Below are 19235 nucleotides of genomic sequence, written 5' to 3'. Positions count from 1 at the left end.
CCTTTGTCTTTTTTTCATCTTTTCTTTAAAGTACTTTCTACATAGGTACTCCCCTTCCCTTCCTTTCCCTTCCCTTTTCCCTTCCCTTCCCTTCTCTTCCTTTTTCTTTCTTTCCAATTTCCTCTGCTGTTCTTCTCTCTTCCTGCTTTCTTCCCTTCCCTCCTCCAGCTTTCCTCTCTGCATCTCTCCACCTTTTTTCTCCCCCTCTTCTCTCAACCTTTTCTTCTTTTGCCTTCCATAACATGAGGTTAACACATCAGTTATTTCTTGAATCAAGTTACATGATTCCTGTTACCAATTTTAAAGTTAAGTCAAACATATGACATTTTCTCTTTAAAAAAATGAAATTTCCTTGCACTAATTTGTATTCTATAATTGATTTCTTTAGTGAATGGGGTAGCTCTTGCCAAGAATAACTGACATTTTAAAAATGCTTTGAACTCATTATCATATTTGAGTCTCACAACAATGCTGTGGGGTAGGTAGTAGAAGTAACTTTTTATCCCCACTTTAAAGATGAATACAATGAGGCTTTGATGACATGGATGACTTGCCCGCGGTCACACAGCTAGTAAATATCAGAGTCAGGATTCAAATCTATACCTTGCTAAATCCTAGTCCAGCTCTCTAGCTGCCTCTCACAGAAAAAGGATTTCCCATTCTTTTATTGATGATGTGGTAGATGCCAAAAGGCAATCCTTCTCCTCAAATTCATAGGAATTTATTGTAGGAGGAATTTATCCTAGGGAAGAACCTGGCAAAGTCTCCGTAGAATCCTGCAAATATTTTAGAACGAGAGCTGTTGTTATTCCCACTTCTACTGCTACCACCACTGTCATCAAATAATAGGTTTTGCATTATCAAATCAGAAAATGCAATTTTCTTGCAAACTTTCTGTATAGAAGTATCTTAAATAAGACTAGATGGTGAAGGAAAGGGAAAAATTGGAGAGGATTTTCACTATAAATGTTGACTTAAATATGGAGGTATCAGGAACTATTATGCTATTTGGCTCACAATTTATGCAGATACTATTTATTGTCTTTCCCTTTTCATGGAGACCAATATACTCTTCCTTCTGGAAATATTACACTAAAGTGAGGATGGCGGCTGAGTAGAAATGGAATAAAATGCTTTAACCAACTTCCTACCTCCTAGTCACCAGCTACTACTCCCATATCCTACTCCACAAGTGGACCAGAGTGGACTGAAGTAAGAGAGAAATGAAAAGACAGAAAGGGGACAAAGTAAGGGGAGAAGCAAAATGGCGTCTCGGGATGTTTGGAGACTACTAAAAATGGTGGCATAAATTCAAGCCCAGATCTTTTTTAAAAACTGGCAACACAAGGAGCAGCTAGGTGCTGCAGTGGATAGAGCACTGGCCCTGAAGTCAGGAGGACCTAAGTTCAAATCCAGCCTCAGACCAAACACTGACATTTACTAGCTGTGTGACCCTGGGCAAGTCACTTAACCCCAATTGCATAAAAATTAAAAAATGGCAAGGCAGGATATAATTTATGATTTTGTATTTCATGCACTATTTAATAGCCACATTAGGACAAGATCAATTTTTATGTCAAATTAAATACTCATTAACATATACCCAATTGCCCCATTTTCTTTCTTGGTTTTCCTCTGGGAGACAATGTTCATTTTATAATATTTGTAGGACTCTTCTGAAGCAAGATAGAATTAATTTGCAAGGTAGCTCTTAAACACATCATTCTATTTATCTCTAGTAGTTGCTACATGACAACTTTTCCTACTGGTCCTATTCTGTACAGTTGACTGGTCAAACAATTCATTCTGAGACTGTTTAACAAGAGTAAACTCAGAGGAGTTAATACTTTGCATTTTTCAACAGCTTCATTTAAATGTCTTTTACATAGTCGCTATTACTGAAATAACTATCTGCTTTGACTTGAGTGGCAATGTCACAAGAAATAATGGAAAAGTACTGAATAGTGTATTATTTACATTCATTCTTCAGTTGCAGATTACTTCAGGGTCAAGTCTATAGTAGGCTCTATAGTCTGCCATCCCATAAATAATATTGTGAATATACTGAAATATGTTACAGATATGATACATTTAATACCATTCATGTGACATCAGTACGAAATGGGTTTTCTGTTTCTTTTGAAGCCTAGGTATGACAGCTTTAAGATGGCAATGTTAACTTGGAAAGAGATTCCCAAAAGATGGCCAGTTGTTGAGCACTAACTCAAGAGCTTTTAAGAAAGTCTCTTTTTTTCTCCTATGTATTCAATGACTGATATCAAATTATATCTTGACAAGGAAGCAGTTGGCATTTTCCAAATGCTTCTGAATTTCTGATAGACCCAAGCTCTCTTTGATAGTATTGAGAATAGCATTCAAAAAATTGAGGGCTTCCCAGTAGAATGCTTTGGCAATGTATGTTGCCTAACAGGCAATCCTAGATTATTATGCATGTTCTAGCAATCACATGGAAAGCTTTTTCTAAGGCACAGTTTGAATCCTGAAACTAAAGGGTGTGACAGAATAATAGTTAGACATCCTATAAAGGGAATTCAGTATCACAATCAGCAAATATATGGCAAGCAAGTAAAAGTATATCAACAAGTTATATCCAACAGTGATAAAATCACCAATATGCATGTTTTGGGCTAGAAACACAGTTGAAAATAAGGATAGGATTAGTACAGGGGGTAATATAGTACAGGGTTCTCCTGAAGGCACCAGTTTATTTCCCAACAATGTGTTTGTCATGCTGCGAACCTGGGATTCTTAATCTTGCTCATTGAACTTGGTTTTTAATACTTTAATAATCACATTTCAATATAATAGGTTTCCTTTGTAATCTTGTTTTATTTTATGCATTAAAAACATAATTCTGAGAAGTTCATAGGTTTTACTAGACTGTCAAAGAGGACCATTACACAAAAAAGGCTAAGAATCCCAGGTGTAGACCTAAACTTAGTGTTATAGTAGTAATGAATGCTTAGATAATAGATTCATTTTTTTTAAAATAGGGATTCCCCCTTAATCAAATGTTTGCAATTAAAAAAAGAATCACAGTAACTTTGATAATACTAAGACAGGTACTACTAAAATTAACTTTGGGAAGCAAATATTTAATAGAAGATGAAAAAATTTTTCCCTTACTTTCTTTGTTTTGCCCATCGCCTTTAAGATGGAAAGATTTAGGTCTTCTAGGGCTGCCAGGACATTCTCATATTCTCCAAGGTGCTGAGAAAAATATTCTGAAAGTAGAAAAAAAATGCAAATAGGTATTTTAACTTTATAAGAACGAAAGTACAGTGGTACACATCTAGCCAGAACTCAAATACAGTTGAAAAGGCAATGATAACTGATGAGTAGAGGGGTTTTCAAATGAGAATAAGTCACTGATAGGCCAATTTGTCTTACTTCAGCTAAGAAAGATATTGGGATGGGGTAGCTGGGTGGTGCAGTGGATAGAGAGCTGGGCTAGGAGGCAAGGAGACATGAGTTCACATCTGGTTTCAGACACTTATTAACTGTGTGACCCTGGGCAAATCACTTACCCTCAATCTGTTAGTTTCTTCAAGTGTAAAATGGGGATAATAATAGCCTCCCAGGGTTTTTGTGAGTATCAAATGAGATAATATTTGTAAAGTACTTAGAACAGTGTTTAGTATATAGCAGATGCTTATTAAATTCTTTCCTTTCCCTCCATATTAGAATTGCCATGAAGATTAAATGAGTCAACATAATTTAGAACAATGTATAAACTATAAAGCCCTATAGAAATATCATCTATCATTATTAATAGGGAAAGGGATTGGTCCTGTGATTTCTTTGGTGCAAGGAATTCCCAGGCGAGGAAACTAAATTTCTTCTAATGCAGGCTGGTGCCTCCTTTGTAACTTGTAGTGACAACCCTACAGAGATGCCTAGAACACTGAGAGTTTAAGCTATATGCCCAGAGCCATACAGACAGTGTCAGAGGCAGGATTTGGACCTAGGTCTTCCAGACATTGAGACCAGCTCTCTATTCATTATGCCATACTGCCTCTTGTCATCATCATCATCATCATCGTCATCATCATCACCATCACCATCATCTTATTGTTAATGATGTTATTATAAATAGGAGTTTATTAATGTACTATTAGTGGCCACTGTCCCTACTGCAATACTTCATCTTCCTGTTTTCCCTCCTAATCTTCACTTGTCTTGCACCATTGGATAGAAACATTTTAAATTATGTTTACTCAAATATTCAAATGGATTAAATAGATTAAATCTCATCATTATTGGTATTCCCTCCAAAGATGATCACACCTCAGCAATGACACTAAAAAACTATTAAGGGGGCAGCGAGATATGGATAGAGCACTGGAGTCAGGAGGACTGAGTTCAAATCTGGCCTCAGTCACTTACCAGCTGTGTGACCCTGGTAAGTCATTTAACCCCTACTGACTTCCAAAAACCAAACACAAACTATTATGGTATCAGTCTTGAAGGAATCCTCACTGGTGTGTCACAGGCCCCACATTTTACCCTGTTTTGTTAAATCTTTCATCAATAACTTTGATAATGAAATAGAAGGCATATTTATTAAATCTGTAGATGACATGAACTTGGGAGGAACTGCTAATAATATATTGATAGATTTAAAAGAATCCCAAAAGAGTGGGTGGATAGGCCAAAAGTAATAAGATAATGATTGGATAGGAAAGTCTTATAAAGTCTTGAATCTACATTTTAAGGACCATTTGTCCCAATGGTGCCACGACTAGGCCTATACCCCAAAGAGGTAAAAGAAAGAGAAAAAGGATCCATTTGCATAAAAAGAGTTGTAACTCTTTTTATATCAGAAAATAACTGGAAACTAAGGGGGTGCCCCTCAGCTGGAGCATGGAAGAATAAATTATTACATGTGGATGTAAAGAAATTTTGTTGTTGTTCAGTCATTTCAGTTGTGTCTGAGTCTTTGTGACCCCATTTGGGGTTTTCTTGGTGAAGATGCCGTTGTCATTTCCTTCTGAAGCTCCTTTTACAAATGAGGAACTGAGGAAAACCCAGTTAAGTGACTTGCCCAGTACCACACAACTAAGTATGTCAGGCCAGATTTGAACTCATGAAGATGAGTCTTCCTGATTCCAAGCCCAGAGCACTGTGCCACCTAACTGCCCATGTAATGAAATATTGTTGTGCTATAAAAAAATATGAAAGGGATAGTTTCTGAGAAACTTGGGATGATTTGTATAAAGTGATATTGAATGAAGTGAGCGGAGAATAATTTATTCAATGACAATAACATTGTGAAGACAACTTTTAAAGACTCTGATCACTGCAATGACCAACCAAGATTCCAGAGAACTAATGATAAAGAATGCTACTCTTGACAAATAGGTGATGGGTTCAAGATACAAAATGAGACATAGGGGGGTTTTTTGGTTGGTTTTTTTTTTAGGCAATTGGGATTAAGTGACTTGCCCAGGGTCACATAAGCTAGTAAGTGTCAAGTATTTGGTCTGAGGCCGGATTTGAACTCAGGTCCTCTTGACTTCAGGGCCAGTACTCTATCCACAGCACCACCTAGCTCCCCCTGACATAGGTTTTTGGACGTGGCCAATGTGGGAATTTGTTTTGTTTGACTGTACAAATTTGTTATGAAGGTTTTGTTTTAAATTGAGGGCAGAGTGTGTGAGAGAAAAGAAATACTTGTTAATTTTTTTTTAAAAAGGACAAGTATAGAGTGGGGAGACCTAGCTAAACATGCGAAAAAGAGTGAGAAGTTTTGTTCAATATGAGCAATGCAACAATGTGGCGAAGTTGTCAAAAATAAGTTATGTGAATTTGGCTACATTAACAGAAACCTTGTATCCAGATCAAGGGAGGTGACAGTCTTACCATGTTCTCTCCTAGCTGTACCACAGCTAGAGTATAGTCCAGGACATCATATTTTAAGGTGGTGAATGACAAACTGGAACACCTTCAGAGGAGGAGTTATTAGGATGGAGAAAGTTCTAGAAATGGTATCATACAAGGAACAGGTAAAGAAACAAAGACCTGGCTGGCTGATTTCATATAACTGAAGAGCTGTCAGATGAAACACCTTAGACCCAACCTCTGTATCTCTAGTTCTGTTAGGTGAATTTATCTTTCTAAAAATCAGGCCTGACAAATTACTTCCTGCCCTCTTCACACTATGTCACTTACTCTCTGGGCATCATCTTTGTTTCTCTCTCGCCAAAGCCTCTGACTTTGCTCCCTGGGTCCCCTAGCTGTGAAAAGAGGCCTTTGGGTTTATGTTCTAGGGAACTGGACCTACCTCCATGCCATTTCCCAGGCACCTATTTAACAGGTTTCTGCAGTATCCCCTTTCAGTACCCCTATAGATGTGTGTTCCTTGATGGCAGGGACTGTCTAGGTCTGGCTTGCTTTTATCTGTATCCCAAGAGCTTGGAACTTGACCTGACAAACAATTAGTTAATGTTCTCTCACTCTATGTGTATCTATTTTATATATATATATATATATATATATATAATATATATATATACACACACACACACACACACACATAAATCTATATATCTATGTATGTATGATATATGTAACCATTGATCTAAGTATCTCTACATATGTATCTACCATATAGCTACTATCTATCATATTGATCTATCTCTATCCATATCTATGTATGTGTAAAATATATAACTATCAATCTACGTATCTCAATGTATGTATGTATCTACCTATCATCCACCCATCTATCCATCTATCTATCAACTACTTATTTATCTATCTATTTGAAAAAGAATGTAGCTTATATTCCTCGTAAACTAAATGGTATAATTAGAAACTGTCGGTGGAAGTTATAAAGGAGACAGATTTAAGCTCAATATATGAAGCGACTTCCTAATAATTAGAATTGTTCCACAACGTACTGGGCTACTTCATGACGGAGTATGGTCCCTATCGTTGTAAGTGTTTGCTAACCAGATGATTACCTGCCAGGAGTTTTCAGAGGAGAGGATTACATTGGTTGAGAGGTCAGGTCAAATGAAATCTAGTCTAAGATCCTTTCAAATTTAAGGGTCTGTAACTAGGGTGCTCAGCTTTGTCTATGCTGTATAAACTCACAGAATCACAAAATTTTAGACCTGCAAGTGACCTCACACATCACCTAACCCATCACCTCATTTTGTATGTAAGTTGAGGGCCAAAGTAGTTTAATGCATTTGCCAAGGTCACACAGCTTTCTAATGGCAGATATAAAAATTCCCGGAGGGCTTCCATGGTAGGAGATATCAAGCCCCTGGAGGGGCTCCATAGTCACTCTGAGATAAAATAAAAACTCTTCAGCCTGGCATTTAAAGCCCTTCACTTCTGAATTTTTTTAAATTTATTTTATTTTTAATTTATGAAATAAAACAAACATTTCTATAACATACTACAATTAAAAAAAGATAATTGCACATGAAACTGCAAATCTACTATGCACAACTTGCTATTCCTTTCAAATATACAATGAAATTATCACGTAAATTTCTTTTTTTCCTTTTTTTTCTTCCCTTCTCCTCCCTCTCCCCCCTCCCCCATTCTTATCCTAGAGATGGCTGCCATTAGACACATTATGGCTCAGGCTGCTTTTCCAGATTTATCTCCCATCATTTTCTTTCCTGTACTCTGCACTCCAGACGATCTGGTCTGCTTGCTGTCGTATGCCTTCCCTTTGCCATAGACTAGTTTCTATCCCTGAAAAGCACTGCTCCATCACTCCTGCTTCTTAGATGCTTCAGCCTCCTTCAAAACTCAGTTCAGGCATCATCTCCTCTGGAAAGCCTTTTTTTAATTTCCCTTGGTGGTTAATACCACTGTAAGTTGCAAAGAAGGTGCCAACCTACATTGGTAGTGTTTAGTGCTCTCTTTCACATCGACCTTTCTCTCTGCATATTGTATCCCAGCTTCCCAATAGAATGCAAACCCCTCGAGGTCAGGAAAAAATTTTTACTTTTTTCCTTGTAACCACAGATACTAGCATAGTGTCTCGCATATATTAGGCATGTGATAAATGTTTGCCAAATTAAATCTTAGACTAGGACCCGAGTTTCCTAATTCTCAGTCAGCTACTCTCTTCAAAGACGTTAGATGATATACAATAAGGATTCCAAAGAGCTTTCCTTGCCACAAACTGTGAAGCAAGTATGGCATCATTATCTGCATTTCACAAATGAGTTAACAAGTTCAGAGAGGTAGTGACTTGCTTAACTTTACATAACTGTAATATCAAAGCCAGGACTTTAACCAAGATCTTCTATCTGCAAGACTGTACTTGAGTCTCTGTGTGTAAATGTCTAGTATGTGATATCTATACGAAAACATGATGAAGTGACTAAAATTTATTGGCTTGCTGTATCTTTTTTTCCCTGGATAGGAATCAACACATTGCTTTATGATCGCTGTCATCTCTAAGGAAGCATACAGTTTACTGGAATGTAGTACCTTAACCTCATAGCAGGTAAAGTGGAAAATTGTGTGGGTTATTGTAGCAGGTGCTGAGATAGAAGTCTCCATGGGGACATGCCTCAAAGCTCAAAGGAAAATGTAATAAAAATAGAAGTAGCTAATTGACATAAAGTTCATGACTGGTAAAGTACTATGCTAAGACTGGGAATACAAATTGAAAAGCAAATTGAAAATGCTCTCAATAAGCTCATATTCTAATGGGGAAGATATCGCATATGGAAGGTTTTATCCAGAAGTCAGGTGGAAAAGTAACCCGGTCCTGACAATGCAATGGCAAAGCTGATGGTAATGTTTCTTTTTTGTGTCATTACCGCTGTTAAAGTCGTATCAGTTTCTAATAATGAATCTTTTGATAGTACTAAGGTCTTTGGTGACAAGAACTTTCTTTTCTGGCACTTCAGAAGCTGTGGTTGTATAACCTGTAAGAACATTTTCCAGGCTTCATCTACATATTGATTGTTTCCCAGGATGATGGTTGGGGGCACTGGGCTGGAAGCAATGCTTATCCCAAACCTCTCCGTGCAAGGTCCTGGCTGTCTACATCAGGGTCTAAGGAGAAATGGTAGTCAAGGTGGTGGTGGTAATGGTTCATCTTGCCTGGCATTTGCTACCCCCTGCCTGTCCATCAGCATGCCCTGCTGCTTCAGCTAGGCTGGCTTGCCTACCCTCTGGGTGGCATTTGGTGAGGATGACTGGCCCCTTCTCCAAAGAAGTTGCTTCCCTGTATTGCTACCTATGAGGCCTGGGCTGGAAGCAAGATTAGTAAGTTGGGGAATGCTGCTATTTCTAAGACTGCCTATTTGTGGCCATTGGTCAGCAATTATTGCTTGTGGTGATTAGGAAAATGAACTCTTCCTCCACAATGACTGCTCCCTTCCATGATGACTTTAGGGACTGGGTTGGAAATAGGTCTGATGGTTTTGTTGGAGCGCTGCTATTTCCAAGACTCTTCGGTTTAGAGTCCTTGGCTGTTACCCTCTGGATCTGAGGGAAGATGGACTCAAAATGTTGTTGTTCGTTTGACTTCCCTGGCACATACTGCCTGCTGTGTCTCCCTCCGGCTGCCTTGTTGTGTCAGCAAGGCTGGCTTGCCTGTCCTTTGGGTGGAAGTTGGCATTTGAGCCACAAACCACCAAAGCTTAACAATGAATATATTCAAAGTGTGTGCCAAGCACTTTGCCAGACAATAACAAAAGAATAAGGAACAATTTAAAAAGTCACAGCTGAAAATGCTGTCACCAAGCCCATATACTTAACTCTTACTTAAAAAGCTAAAAGGTCAGCATCTCACAGAGAACTGTTTGGCTCAAGGTTATTCTAAAATTTTCTAAACCCTCTAGGATATCCCCAGAACTTACTGTAATTTATTTATTTATTTATTTAGTTAATTTTGTGGGGCGGGGGGAGAGGAGATATTGGAATTATAACATCTCCTGTGTCTTCTGGATTTATGAGATCCTCCTTGGATCATCTTCTACCCTCTTCCCTTCCCACTCAATGCTAAGGCAGGCCATGTGTTAAGTCAAACCCACCTCCTTACGGCATGCCGAGGGACCCCAGAAACTGCTCCAGTATCTAGTAATACAAGCAGGAGCTATTATAATGTCTGACTCAACTTTCTGGGATATATTCCAGCCCTTGGTAACCTGGCCCCCTTATATTGTAAGCTCCTTGAGGGCAGGGACTGTCTTTTGCCTGTTTTTTTTTTTTGTATCTCCAGTGCTTAATAGAGTGCCTGGCACATAATGGGCACTTACTATGTGTTTATTGATTGATTGATTGACCATAAACCCATTAGTCATACTAGCCTCTGGTTCCTACACCCTCAATTTTCAGAGATAATATTTAAACTCAATTTAGAATTTTTTAGTTTAATATACAATAGGCAGTCAGGAAGTACAGAAGTTGTATGATTAAATATATTTGATACTGCTCACAAAGCTTTCTTCTTGTTATGCTCTCAGATCAGAATCCAGTCACATGAAGTTTCATTACAATTATCTTCCAGAAATCTATAAATACCTCAAAATACTTAGCTACCAGGAGCAAGGCTTGAAAGAGGGTGTAGTGTAAAAGAGAGAGGTTATGAAAACATTTAAAAGCTGGTTAGAGGCAGCAAAGCAATCATCCTGCTCCCTTTAGATTTGCAACAGGAAGCAGAGACGGCATGAATACAAAGCAAAATCAGCTCAGCTTTGCAAAGCCTACCAGCGCTTCAGGGTCAAAATACGGTGGCGGAAATTAATCCTGAGACCAACTGACTCTCAGCAGACCCTGAGATTTCCAGCCCCAAGAATGTAGATGTGAAAAATTAACATCTTGTTAGCAACGGAGAATATCAAGTGGGAAAGAGTCATCAAACATAAAATAGGCTTTCATAATAGTAGAAAAATTAATTTAAAATGAAAAGTAAAAGCAACAGAAAAAATATTTAGAGATTATATATTCAATTGGCTTCTCTCAAAAGTACATGAAGAATCGAGAGGACAATTTATACAACACTGGAAAAGCAAACAGCTTTGAAATCTGGGAGAACTATGATCAGTGAAATGACCAGTCATGATTCTAGAGGACTGATGATGAAACACGCTACCCATTATAGAAAGGTGATGAATTTAGTGTGCAGAATAAGACATAATATTGAGAGAATTTGTTTTGCTTAATTATACATATTTGTTACCAGAAATCCATTTTTCTTTTCTTTGTTTTTTCCAATAAGGTGGGGATGGGAGGAGAAGAAAACATATTTCTGTTGATTTTTTTTTTAATAGTTGGGGGTGATACAGACGTGGAATATTTCAGACACTTTCAGATGAGGTCACTGTACTATTTGTTTTATTTAATTACTTTACTTTGTTATGTTTACTCTCACGGAATGGGAATAATCTGTAAATATTTGCAATAGAAAAACAAATCAATAAAACTTTAAAAAAGTACATGTGATCAGGAGATCCATGACTGACAATTTCTATTGCATGAATGAGGATTCCTTACATGTGGACCCACATCTTTGGGCTTATTGATGATCACGATATTTTATTTTAGTGAATATAATAGTGAATAATAACCTGTCCTAGTGGTGCCTACCTTAACATCAGTCTTAGGTTTAGATTCTGCCTCTGATATATTGTATGATCCTGGGCAAATCACTGATTCTCCAAGCAACTCTAAAACTCCAAGTTGCCATATCCATACAAAGAGTCCACAAAACTGAAGAAGTCACAGTGGCCTTCCTCAGCTAAAACAAATAAAACAAAAATCTTCAGTGTTTGATTTCAGTCAGAATACACAAAACCTACAAAGTGAAAAAGGACCACATTATAATTCTAGTGATTGATTAAGATTCATATTCTTGTACTGAGAGGAAGAACATAAAACATGAATTCCAGTATTACTGGAATAAAAAAAAAATTGCAATAACCTTCAGAAAGACCAAGCATTCCAGGCATAGTACTAATAAAATCACAGATGAAATCCTGGGCGGAGATTTTAAAAGCTTTCTAAAAACACTGAAGATGTTGAGATATGGGTGTGGTTACTTGATTTACCATGATTATGGGGAAAAAACATAAAAATTTTTTTTGAAAGAAAAGATTAAAGTCAAAAGGAAGATGATACCTTAAAAATATGAAGTCTCTAAATAGGCAGAGGGTAATATATTGTTTCACAAATGGCAATTCAAAAAGTAGGTAGCAAAGCCAGAATAAACCAACATTTAAAATTTCCTTTTCATCACTCCCAACCCCCAATACCTTGCACAAAGCTGTTAACCAAAGGCAAGTGGAAAACTGGCAACTGAATTGATAATCAAAGCCAAGGAAATATGTACAAAGCAAAAGGCCTTCCCCTCCCTTTTCCCCTGAATTATTTGGTTAATTTCCTCAATTATCCACTTCACTTCCTACAAGATGACAGACACAGGCCATAATCATCCTGTATATTTAACTAGATAACATAGGGGAAAGGAAAAGGGCAAAAAAGTAAGACAGGATTCCCCATAACTTCATTCAAGGCTTAGCTCAAGTACTACTTTCTATAAAAGGCCTTTTCTGAGCTCCCTAATTGCCCTCATTAACCTCTTTCCCTCATTAACCAAAATTATTTCCCATTTATTTTGTATTGATTTAACTGTGTTAATGTGTTTATAACAGGAGAAAGTAAGCTCCTTGAGGGCAGAGACCATTTTGTTTTTGTCTTAGTCTCCCTAGCTTCTAGCATTGTGCCTTTTACTTAGTAGATTCTTAAATGCTAACTGAATGAATGAATGAAAGTAAGGTAGATTATCTTTGATGTCCTTTTTATAAGAAGCAGCAAATAACCAGGGCATAAAAAATGCTTTTGTGTAAAGGAAGAATTTTGCATTATTTGTCAAAAACTGTGGGACATAGCCTTTGTTATGGATGAATATTTTGATGCCTAATATGAGTTTTTACAAAGAGGTTTGTTTAAAAAAAGAGGTTTGTTTTTAATATAAACTTTTAAAATATGCATGTGAAGAAACACAGTTTTCGAAAGGGATCATGGACAGTTTTGGAGAGAAAATGATCTGTGGTGTGAATTTGAGGACTTGAAACTCTTTTGCAAAAATGTGGAATAATTCCTCATTGGTGTGGGGAAAATGTAATGTTATAAAGAGGCTGAGAAAGATCTTTTATTTATTAAAATCTAGAGAAATGTAAATATGAAGAAAGTTGAGGACTACAGAGCTGGAAAGGATGATGGAACTTCAGCTAATCTTCATATAAATATTATATGTGGAATGACATATCATATATTATATATTACATTATGCTATGTGTATATGACTTAAGAAGGTAAAAAACTAAGGAATTGGAAAAATCATATGAACATTTGGAAACTGAAGTGTTAATTGAAAAAAGATTATCAATATTTTAGGAGAAATTTGGAGGACTGTGACTTTTAAAGTATAAGTCAAGAGGATTTATTATTCATGCATCTTATTTAAAATAGATGTATCTGTAGTCCTTTTGCTTTATGCTGGTTGTATAGACAGAAAACACTGGTTGGGGGCTAACGGGCTAGAGTGGTAAGGGAAGTATATTTCCCCTCAACAAGGTTACCCCAGTACTCGAAGAAAATTTCAGTATAAATGTCTACTAGTAGTTTATCTCTGAGAACTTAGACCTAGTAGCATGAGAACAGGTACAAACTTAGAGAAATGGGGTGTTTCACACAGCTAGGTGAGAAGTATGAAGCCCCAAAATATGTGTTGGAGGGTGTTTATATTCCATCTTGTCTACAAACCCCATATATATAGCAAGATGTACATATCTGTACACATATATGTATATGTGTATACATGTGTATACATATATGTTTGTATACATGTGCATAGGTATACATTCACATTGTGGGGACATTGGAAGAGACCAGTCATCCATCCTCATTACATATGGGCTTCATGATGATTCACATTAAACATAATGAGTGGGGGAAATGGTCTATATGTCTTATTTATGCCTTGCTGAAATTTATTTTTATATTTAATTTAAGAATAAATAACAAAGGATGAATAGTAAGACATGGATTTCTCTATCCTTATGTATTAATCAGTAACCATGAGCTATTTCTTCATAAACATATTTTTCACTCAAATCTGTATTCATGTTTTTATTTTCATTCAGGCTAACAGTGAATAGATATTGTAAAGAGAAAGAAAGAATAGAAGAAATCCTAAGTCTTTTATTGACATTCTTATGCAGAATTAATGTTCTGAGATTCACTGTTTTGGAATGCTGCTGTTTGGAATTCTATGTTATATTTGTTATTGCAGTTTAACCACAGTAGTAGTTTAATGAACTTGAAAAAATGATATTCAAGTACTACAGATGGGATTTGAGGAGTAAGGGACAAAAGAAAAATGTACTAGAAATGATGCTACTATCTTAGGGAAATGCCCATGGCTTCAAATAGGGAGTCTCAGAGGAACTCATCTCTAGTTGTACTCAGAGACATAACTGGGAATTATGGTGCCTGAGGCATATTCAATTGAGCCAGAGGCAATGTGTGGGCAGAGGATGGTCCACTCTGATTATGTGCAAATCTGTCCGCGATTTGCATGGGCTGGTTGATGACCATGAAGAATACAGAGGGGGAAGATGTAGAAGTGGCAAACTGGGGTTAGTGTCATTGGAGGAAGATGGATCCCAAGAGAGGGGCAGGACCCTTGGATCTAGCGCTATGTGGTACATGTCAGAGGTCCAAAGCACAGGAAGCCGCCCCCTAGAGGTGAACATCCCTAGTTATTGTGCCCAACTCTTCATGACCCCATTTGGGGTTTTCTTGGCAAAGATAAAGGGGTGGTTTGTCATTTCCTTCTCCAGCTCATTTTACAGATGAGGAAATTGAGGCAAACAGAATTGTGACATGCCCAGGGTCACAATGCTACTAAGTGTCTGAAGTCAAAATAGAATTCATGAAGATGAGTATTCCTTATTCCAAGCCCAGTGCTCTAAATTGTGCCACCTAGCTTTCCAGACACCCTGGGACAAAGCTTCAAATACCCGTCTTCATCACAATTTTGATTGTGCCAGCTATTACAATCACTATATTGATTAGAATATCATCTATATTGTTTTCCCCAAATATGGATTTAAATGAGACCTATAGTGATGCTATTTTTCCAGTTAACATATATGTAGTTATTATTTCTTCACATAAACATTTGTTTTAGTGAGACAGTTCATATTTAGGGATGATTTATATTTGGAATGATACAGTATTTAAAGCAGGCTCAAAAAAATTATGGGCAGGTAAGTGGCACAGTGGATAGAGGGCCAGGCTAAAGTGAAGATGACAACTTCATGAGTTCAAAACTGACCTTAGACATTCACTAGCTGTATGACCCTGAGCAAGTCACTTAACCTTGTTTGCCTCAGTTTCCTCATCTATAAAGTGAGCTGGAAAAGGAAATGGCAAACCACCCCAGTACCTCTGCCAAGAAAACCCCAAAAGGAGTCATGAAGAGTCAGACATGACTGAAAAATGACTAAACAACAATGAACAACAGAAAAGTATTATGTAGAATTGATATTCAGAGAATATCAAATTAATCTTTAATATCATCAAACTCTCAGTCTCCTAACTATTCCCCTTCTACAAGTATACTCTTTGAGTGTAGTTTCACCAAAAAGATGAAGACAGTACACATTGGTTAGGCCACAGTGAGTATATTTGTACAAAAATTTAACTATGACCAATGAGTCATTTGTTTTAAAAATGGCAGCTAAAATCCTAGTCTTATTGGACAGGTAGAGGGAAATGACACTTTTACATTTTAATGAAGGACTCAATCCTTATCCAATTCAATCTCTTCATTTTACAGATGAGAATTAAAATCCACAAAGACAGCAATTTCCCAAAGATCATATAGGTAGAAGCACTTCAGCCTTCCAGTTCCAAATCCTGGGCTCTTTCCCCTGCCTCCTGTCATCCCAGTTACTTTATCAGTAAAACTGACGGACTATAAGAACATAGATTTAGAATTGGAAGTAACCTTACTTGTCATCTTATTCAGCCTTCTTATTTCATTTGTGAGGATGCACCAGTCAAGAGGTTAAATAATTTGCCCAAGGATATACAGGTAGTAAGGGGCAGAGTTGGAAATGGAAACCAGAGCTTCTCAAGTCCAGTACTCTTTCCACTGCAACATGATGCCTCAGTTTCTTCATATGCCACATGATAGTAGAATTAGACCAGATAACCTCTGATGGCGCCTTCAAGTTTGAAATCCGTGATACTATTAACTTGAAGAGAGCCTGTTGCATTCAATGTTTTACAAAACACATTAAGAGCAGAAGATAATGAAGTTGCATTAAATACTAACAGTCTGTTGAAACTGATTGAGAATTTCCTCTTGTGAAAGTAATGTTCTAATTGCAGTAACAATTGTTTTCCTATGAGCAAATTAACAACATCCTAACCTTTTCAACAATAAGTCACCAAAATATGTATTTTAGTAAAAATTATAGCAAAAAGAAATGATTATTGCATTCTTGCAGCTGTTCATAGTGTTCTTTTTCTTTATTTTTAATAAGTTCTTATTGATGTCTCCTGTTTCTCACATCATCATAGTTATCCCAAGTATCCTTCCCCCTGACACCTGTGGACCTCCTACCTCTACAAAAGGGTACATTGAGGCTGTGTTCTCATATCTCTTCATTCAAGTCATTCTTGATCTTTACAATTTTTTACATTCACTTTTGATTTTTTGGTGTGTGGTTGTTCTTTCCATTTATATTGCGTATATTGTTTTTTTGGCTCTGCTTATTACAGTATTGTATCAGTTCATATAAATCTTTCCATGTTTCTCTGTATCCACCACACACATAATTTCTTATAGCATAGGAATATTCCATTACATTTATGTATCACAATTTGTTTAGCCTTTCCCTAGTAGATAGATGTCTACTTTGTTTCCAATTCTTTGCTACCACAAAAAATGTTGCTGTAAAAGTTTTGGATTTTATGGGGACTTTCTTCTTATTTATAGATTCCTTGAGGCATAAGCATATAGATATTATGGTTACCTTATTTGCATCATCCCAAATTTCTTTCCAAAATTATTGTACCATTTTACAGCTCCACTAACAATGTGTTAGTGTGTCTATCATTCCACAATCCCTCCAATGTTGACTATTGCCATTTTCTGTAATCTTTACTAATTTGTAGGGTGTGAGGCTTATTACCCTCAGGGTTGGTTTGTTTTGCATTTTTTCTCATTATTACTATTTTAAAGCATCCTTTTGTGTGGTTATGGATATTTTTCAATTCTTCATTTGAAAACAGTTTGTTTACATCATTTGATCACTTATCTATTGGGGAATGGCATTAGTCATATATATGTATATACACAAATATATTTATTGTTTATGTATCTTGAATGTCTAACTCTTATCAGAGAAATTTGATATAAAGATTTTTTCCATCCCATCAATTCCCTTCTTATAATAGTTGCATTAATTTTGTCTGTGCAGAAGCTTTTCAGTTTCATGTAATCAAAGTTATCTAGCTTATCTTTTGTAATTACCTCTATCAACTGTTTGGTTAAGAATATGCCTACTACCCATAACTGTGAGGTTTATATGATTCGTTTTTCTTCTAATTTTTTATAGTGTGATCATAAATATTAAAGTTATATGTCCTTTTATAATATGTTGTAGAATATGGCATAAGGTATTGGTCTAAGCCAAATTTCTGCCAGACTGTTTTCCAGTTTTCCCAGCAATTTAAAAAAAAAAATCAAATGAGGAGTTTTTCACCCACCTGGGTAGTTTATGTTTTCCAATTTATCAAACACTAGGCTACTGAGTTCCATTGTTTCTAATTCTCCTTTTTCTAGTGTGTTCCATTGGTTTATCTCTTTATTTTTTAACCAATATTAGAAGACAGATACTTTATAATATTGTTTGAGGTCTGGAAGTGTTTTCCTCCTTCATCTCTACTTCTTTCCATCATTTAACTTGGTATTCTATGTATTTTCTTTTTCCAAATAAATTTTATTTTTTTCAAATTCTATAAAGTATCCCCTTGAAAATTTAATTGGTAGAGTATTAAAAAGTGTAAATGAACTTCAGAAGTTCATTCCTAATTTAACTTTAAAGGCTTATTGATGTGTTTTCTTAACCTACAAAATTTTTACTAACATATTCTCCGAAAGTAATTCAGGAGCATCCCACCCTTTATTCCCTTCCCATCTCAAACAAATTTCAGTTACATATTGATATCTTTAGGTTTAATTTTTCTTAAAGCAACTTACCACATAGTTCTTCTGTGTCAAGATTGCTTAAAAAGATGAAAGAAAAAGAAAAAGAAAGAAAGAAAGAAAGAAAGAAAGAAAGAAAGAAAGAAAGAAAGAAAGAAAGAAAGAAAGAAAGAAAGAAAGAAAGAAGGAAGGAAGGAAGGAAGGAAGGAAGGAAGGAAGGAAGGAAGGAAGGAAGGAAGGAAGGAAGGAAGGAAGGAAGGAAGGAAGGAAGAAAACAAAAGAAAAGAGAAAAGAAAAGAAAAGAAACATGATTACTTCTTCTGGATTTTAATTTGGATTTTCGTAAAATTGAATACAGTCATTTTCTAGCCCACAAAAAGGCACTATGTAACAATGTCTATTAGATATATTCACCTATTAAATACCAAATTGGTCTATATCATATCAGTAATAAGCAAGAACTGAGACAGATTCTTTCAGTGTGTAAACTACTTTTTTGGAATATTGGGAAAGTTGTAGCCTAGACGAGGTGATTCTTGAGCCCTCCAGTCATTAGTTCCCCCCACCCACCCCCATTACTTTGTATATATCCAGCATTTACTTATATGTTAATATGTTGCTACCTCACCCCCTTCCAGTCCCCCAGTATAATACAAGTTCTTTGAGGATAGAGACTATTTCCTTTGTATCCCTGAGGTCTAACACAGGAGTATAGTGGGCATCTAATAAATGCTTGTTGGATTGATGTTATGGTTTATTCTGCTTTACAAAGTACTTTCCTCACAACAACCCTGTGAGATTGGTAGCATAATTATTATCTTCCATTGAAGATAAAATAGCTTAGGCTCAATGAGATAAAATAATTTAATCAATTGATCAAAATAGGACTAGAATTCAGGATTGTTTTTTTGAACTCTTAACTCTTTTTGCAAGGCAATTGGAGTTAAGTGACTTGCCCACACAGCTAGTAAGTATCAAATGTCTGGTCTGAGACCAGATTTAAACT

At 36.3% G+C, this 19235-nt stretch overlaps 1 protein-coding gene across 1 annotated transcript in view; it reads right to left on the bottom strand.

The window, feature by feature from the left end:
* NECAB1 (N-terminal EF-hand calcium binding protein 1) overlaps positions 1-19235 on the bottom strand; it is a 216394-nt gene that overhangs the window by 92040 nt on the left and 105119 nt on the right. Inside the window, exons 4-5 of the mRNA XM_020972864.2 lie at positions 18284-18309; positions 3148-3245 (exon numbers count right to left, since the gene is read on the bottom strand). Coding sequence (XP_020828523.1) covers positions 3148-3245; positions 18284-18309 — 124 coding nt within the window. The remainder of the gene's footprint in view (positions 1-3147; positions 3246-18283; positions 18310-19235) is intronic.

Source organism: Phascolarctos cinereus, unplaced genomic scaffold, assembly GCF_003287225.1.
Source record: "Phascolarctos cinereus isolate Bilbo 61053 unplaced genomic scaffold, phaCin_HiC Scaffold_4;HRSCAF=312, whole genome shotgun sequence".
Lineage (NCBI taxonomy): Eukaryota > Metazoa > Chordata > Mammalia > Diprotodontia > Phascolarctidae > Phascolarctos > Phascolarctos cinereus.
The sequence above is the reverse complement of the archived record's forward strand: the minus strand, read 5'-3'. Positions and strand labels throughout refer to the sequence as shown.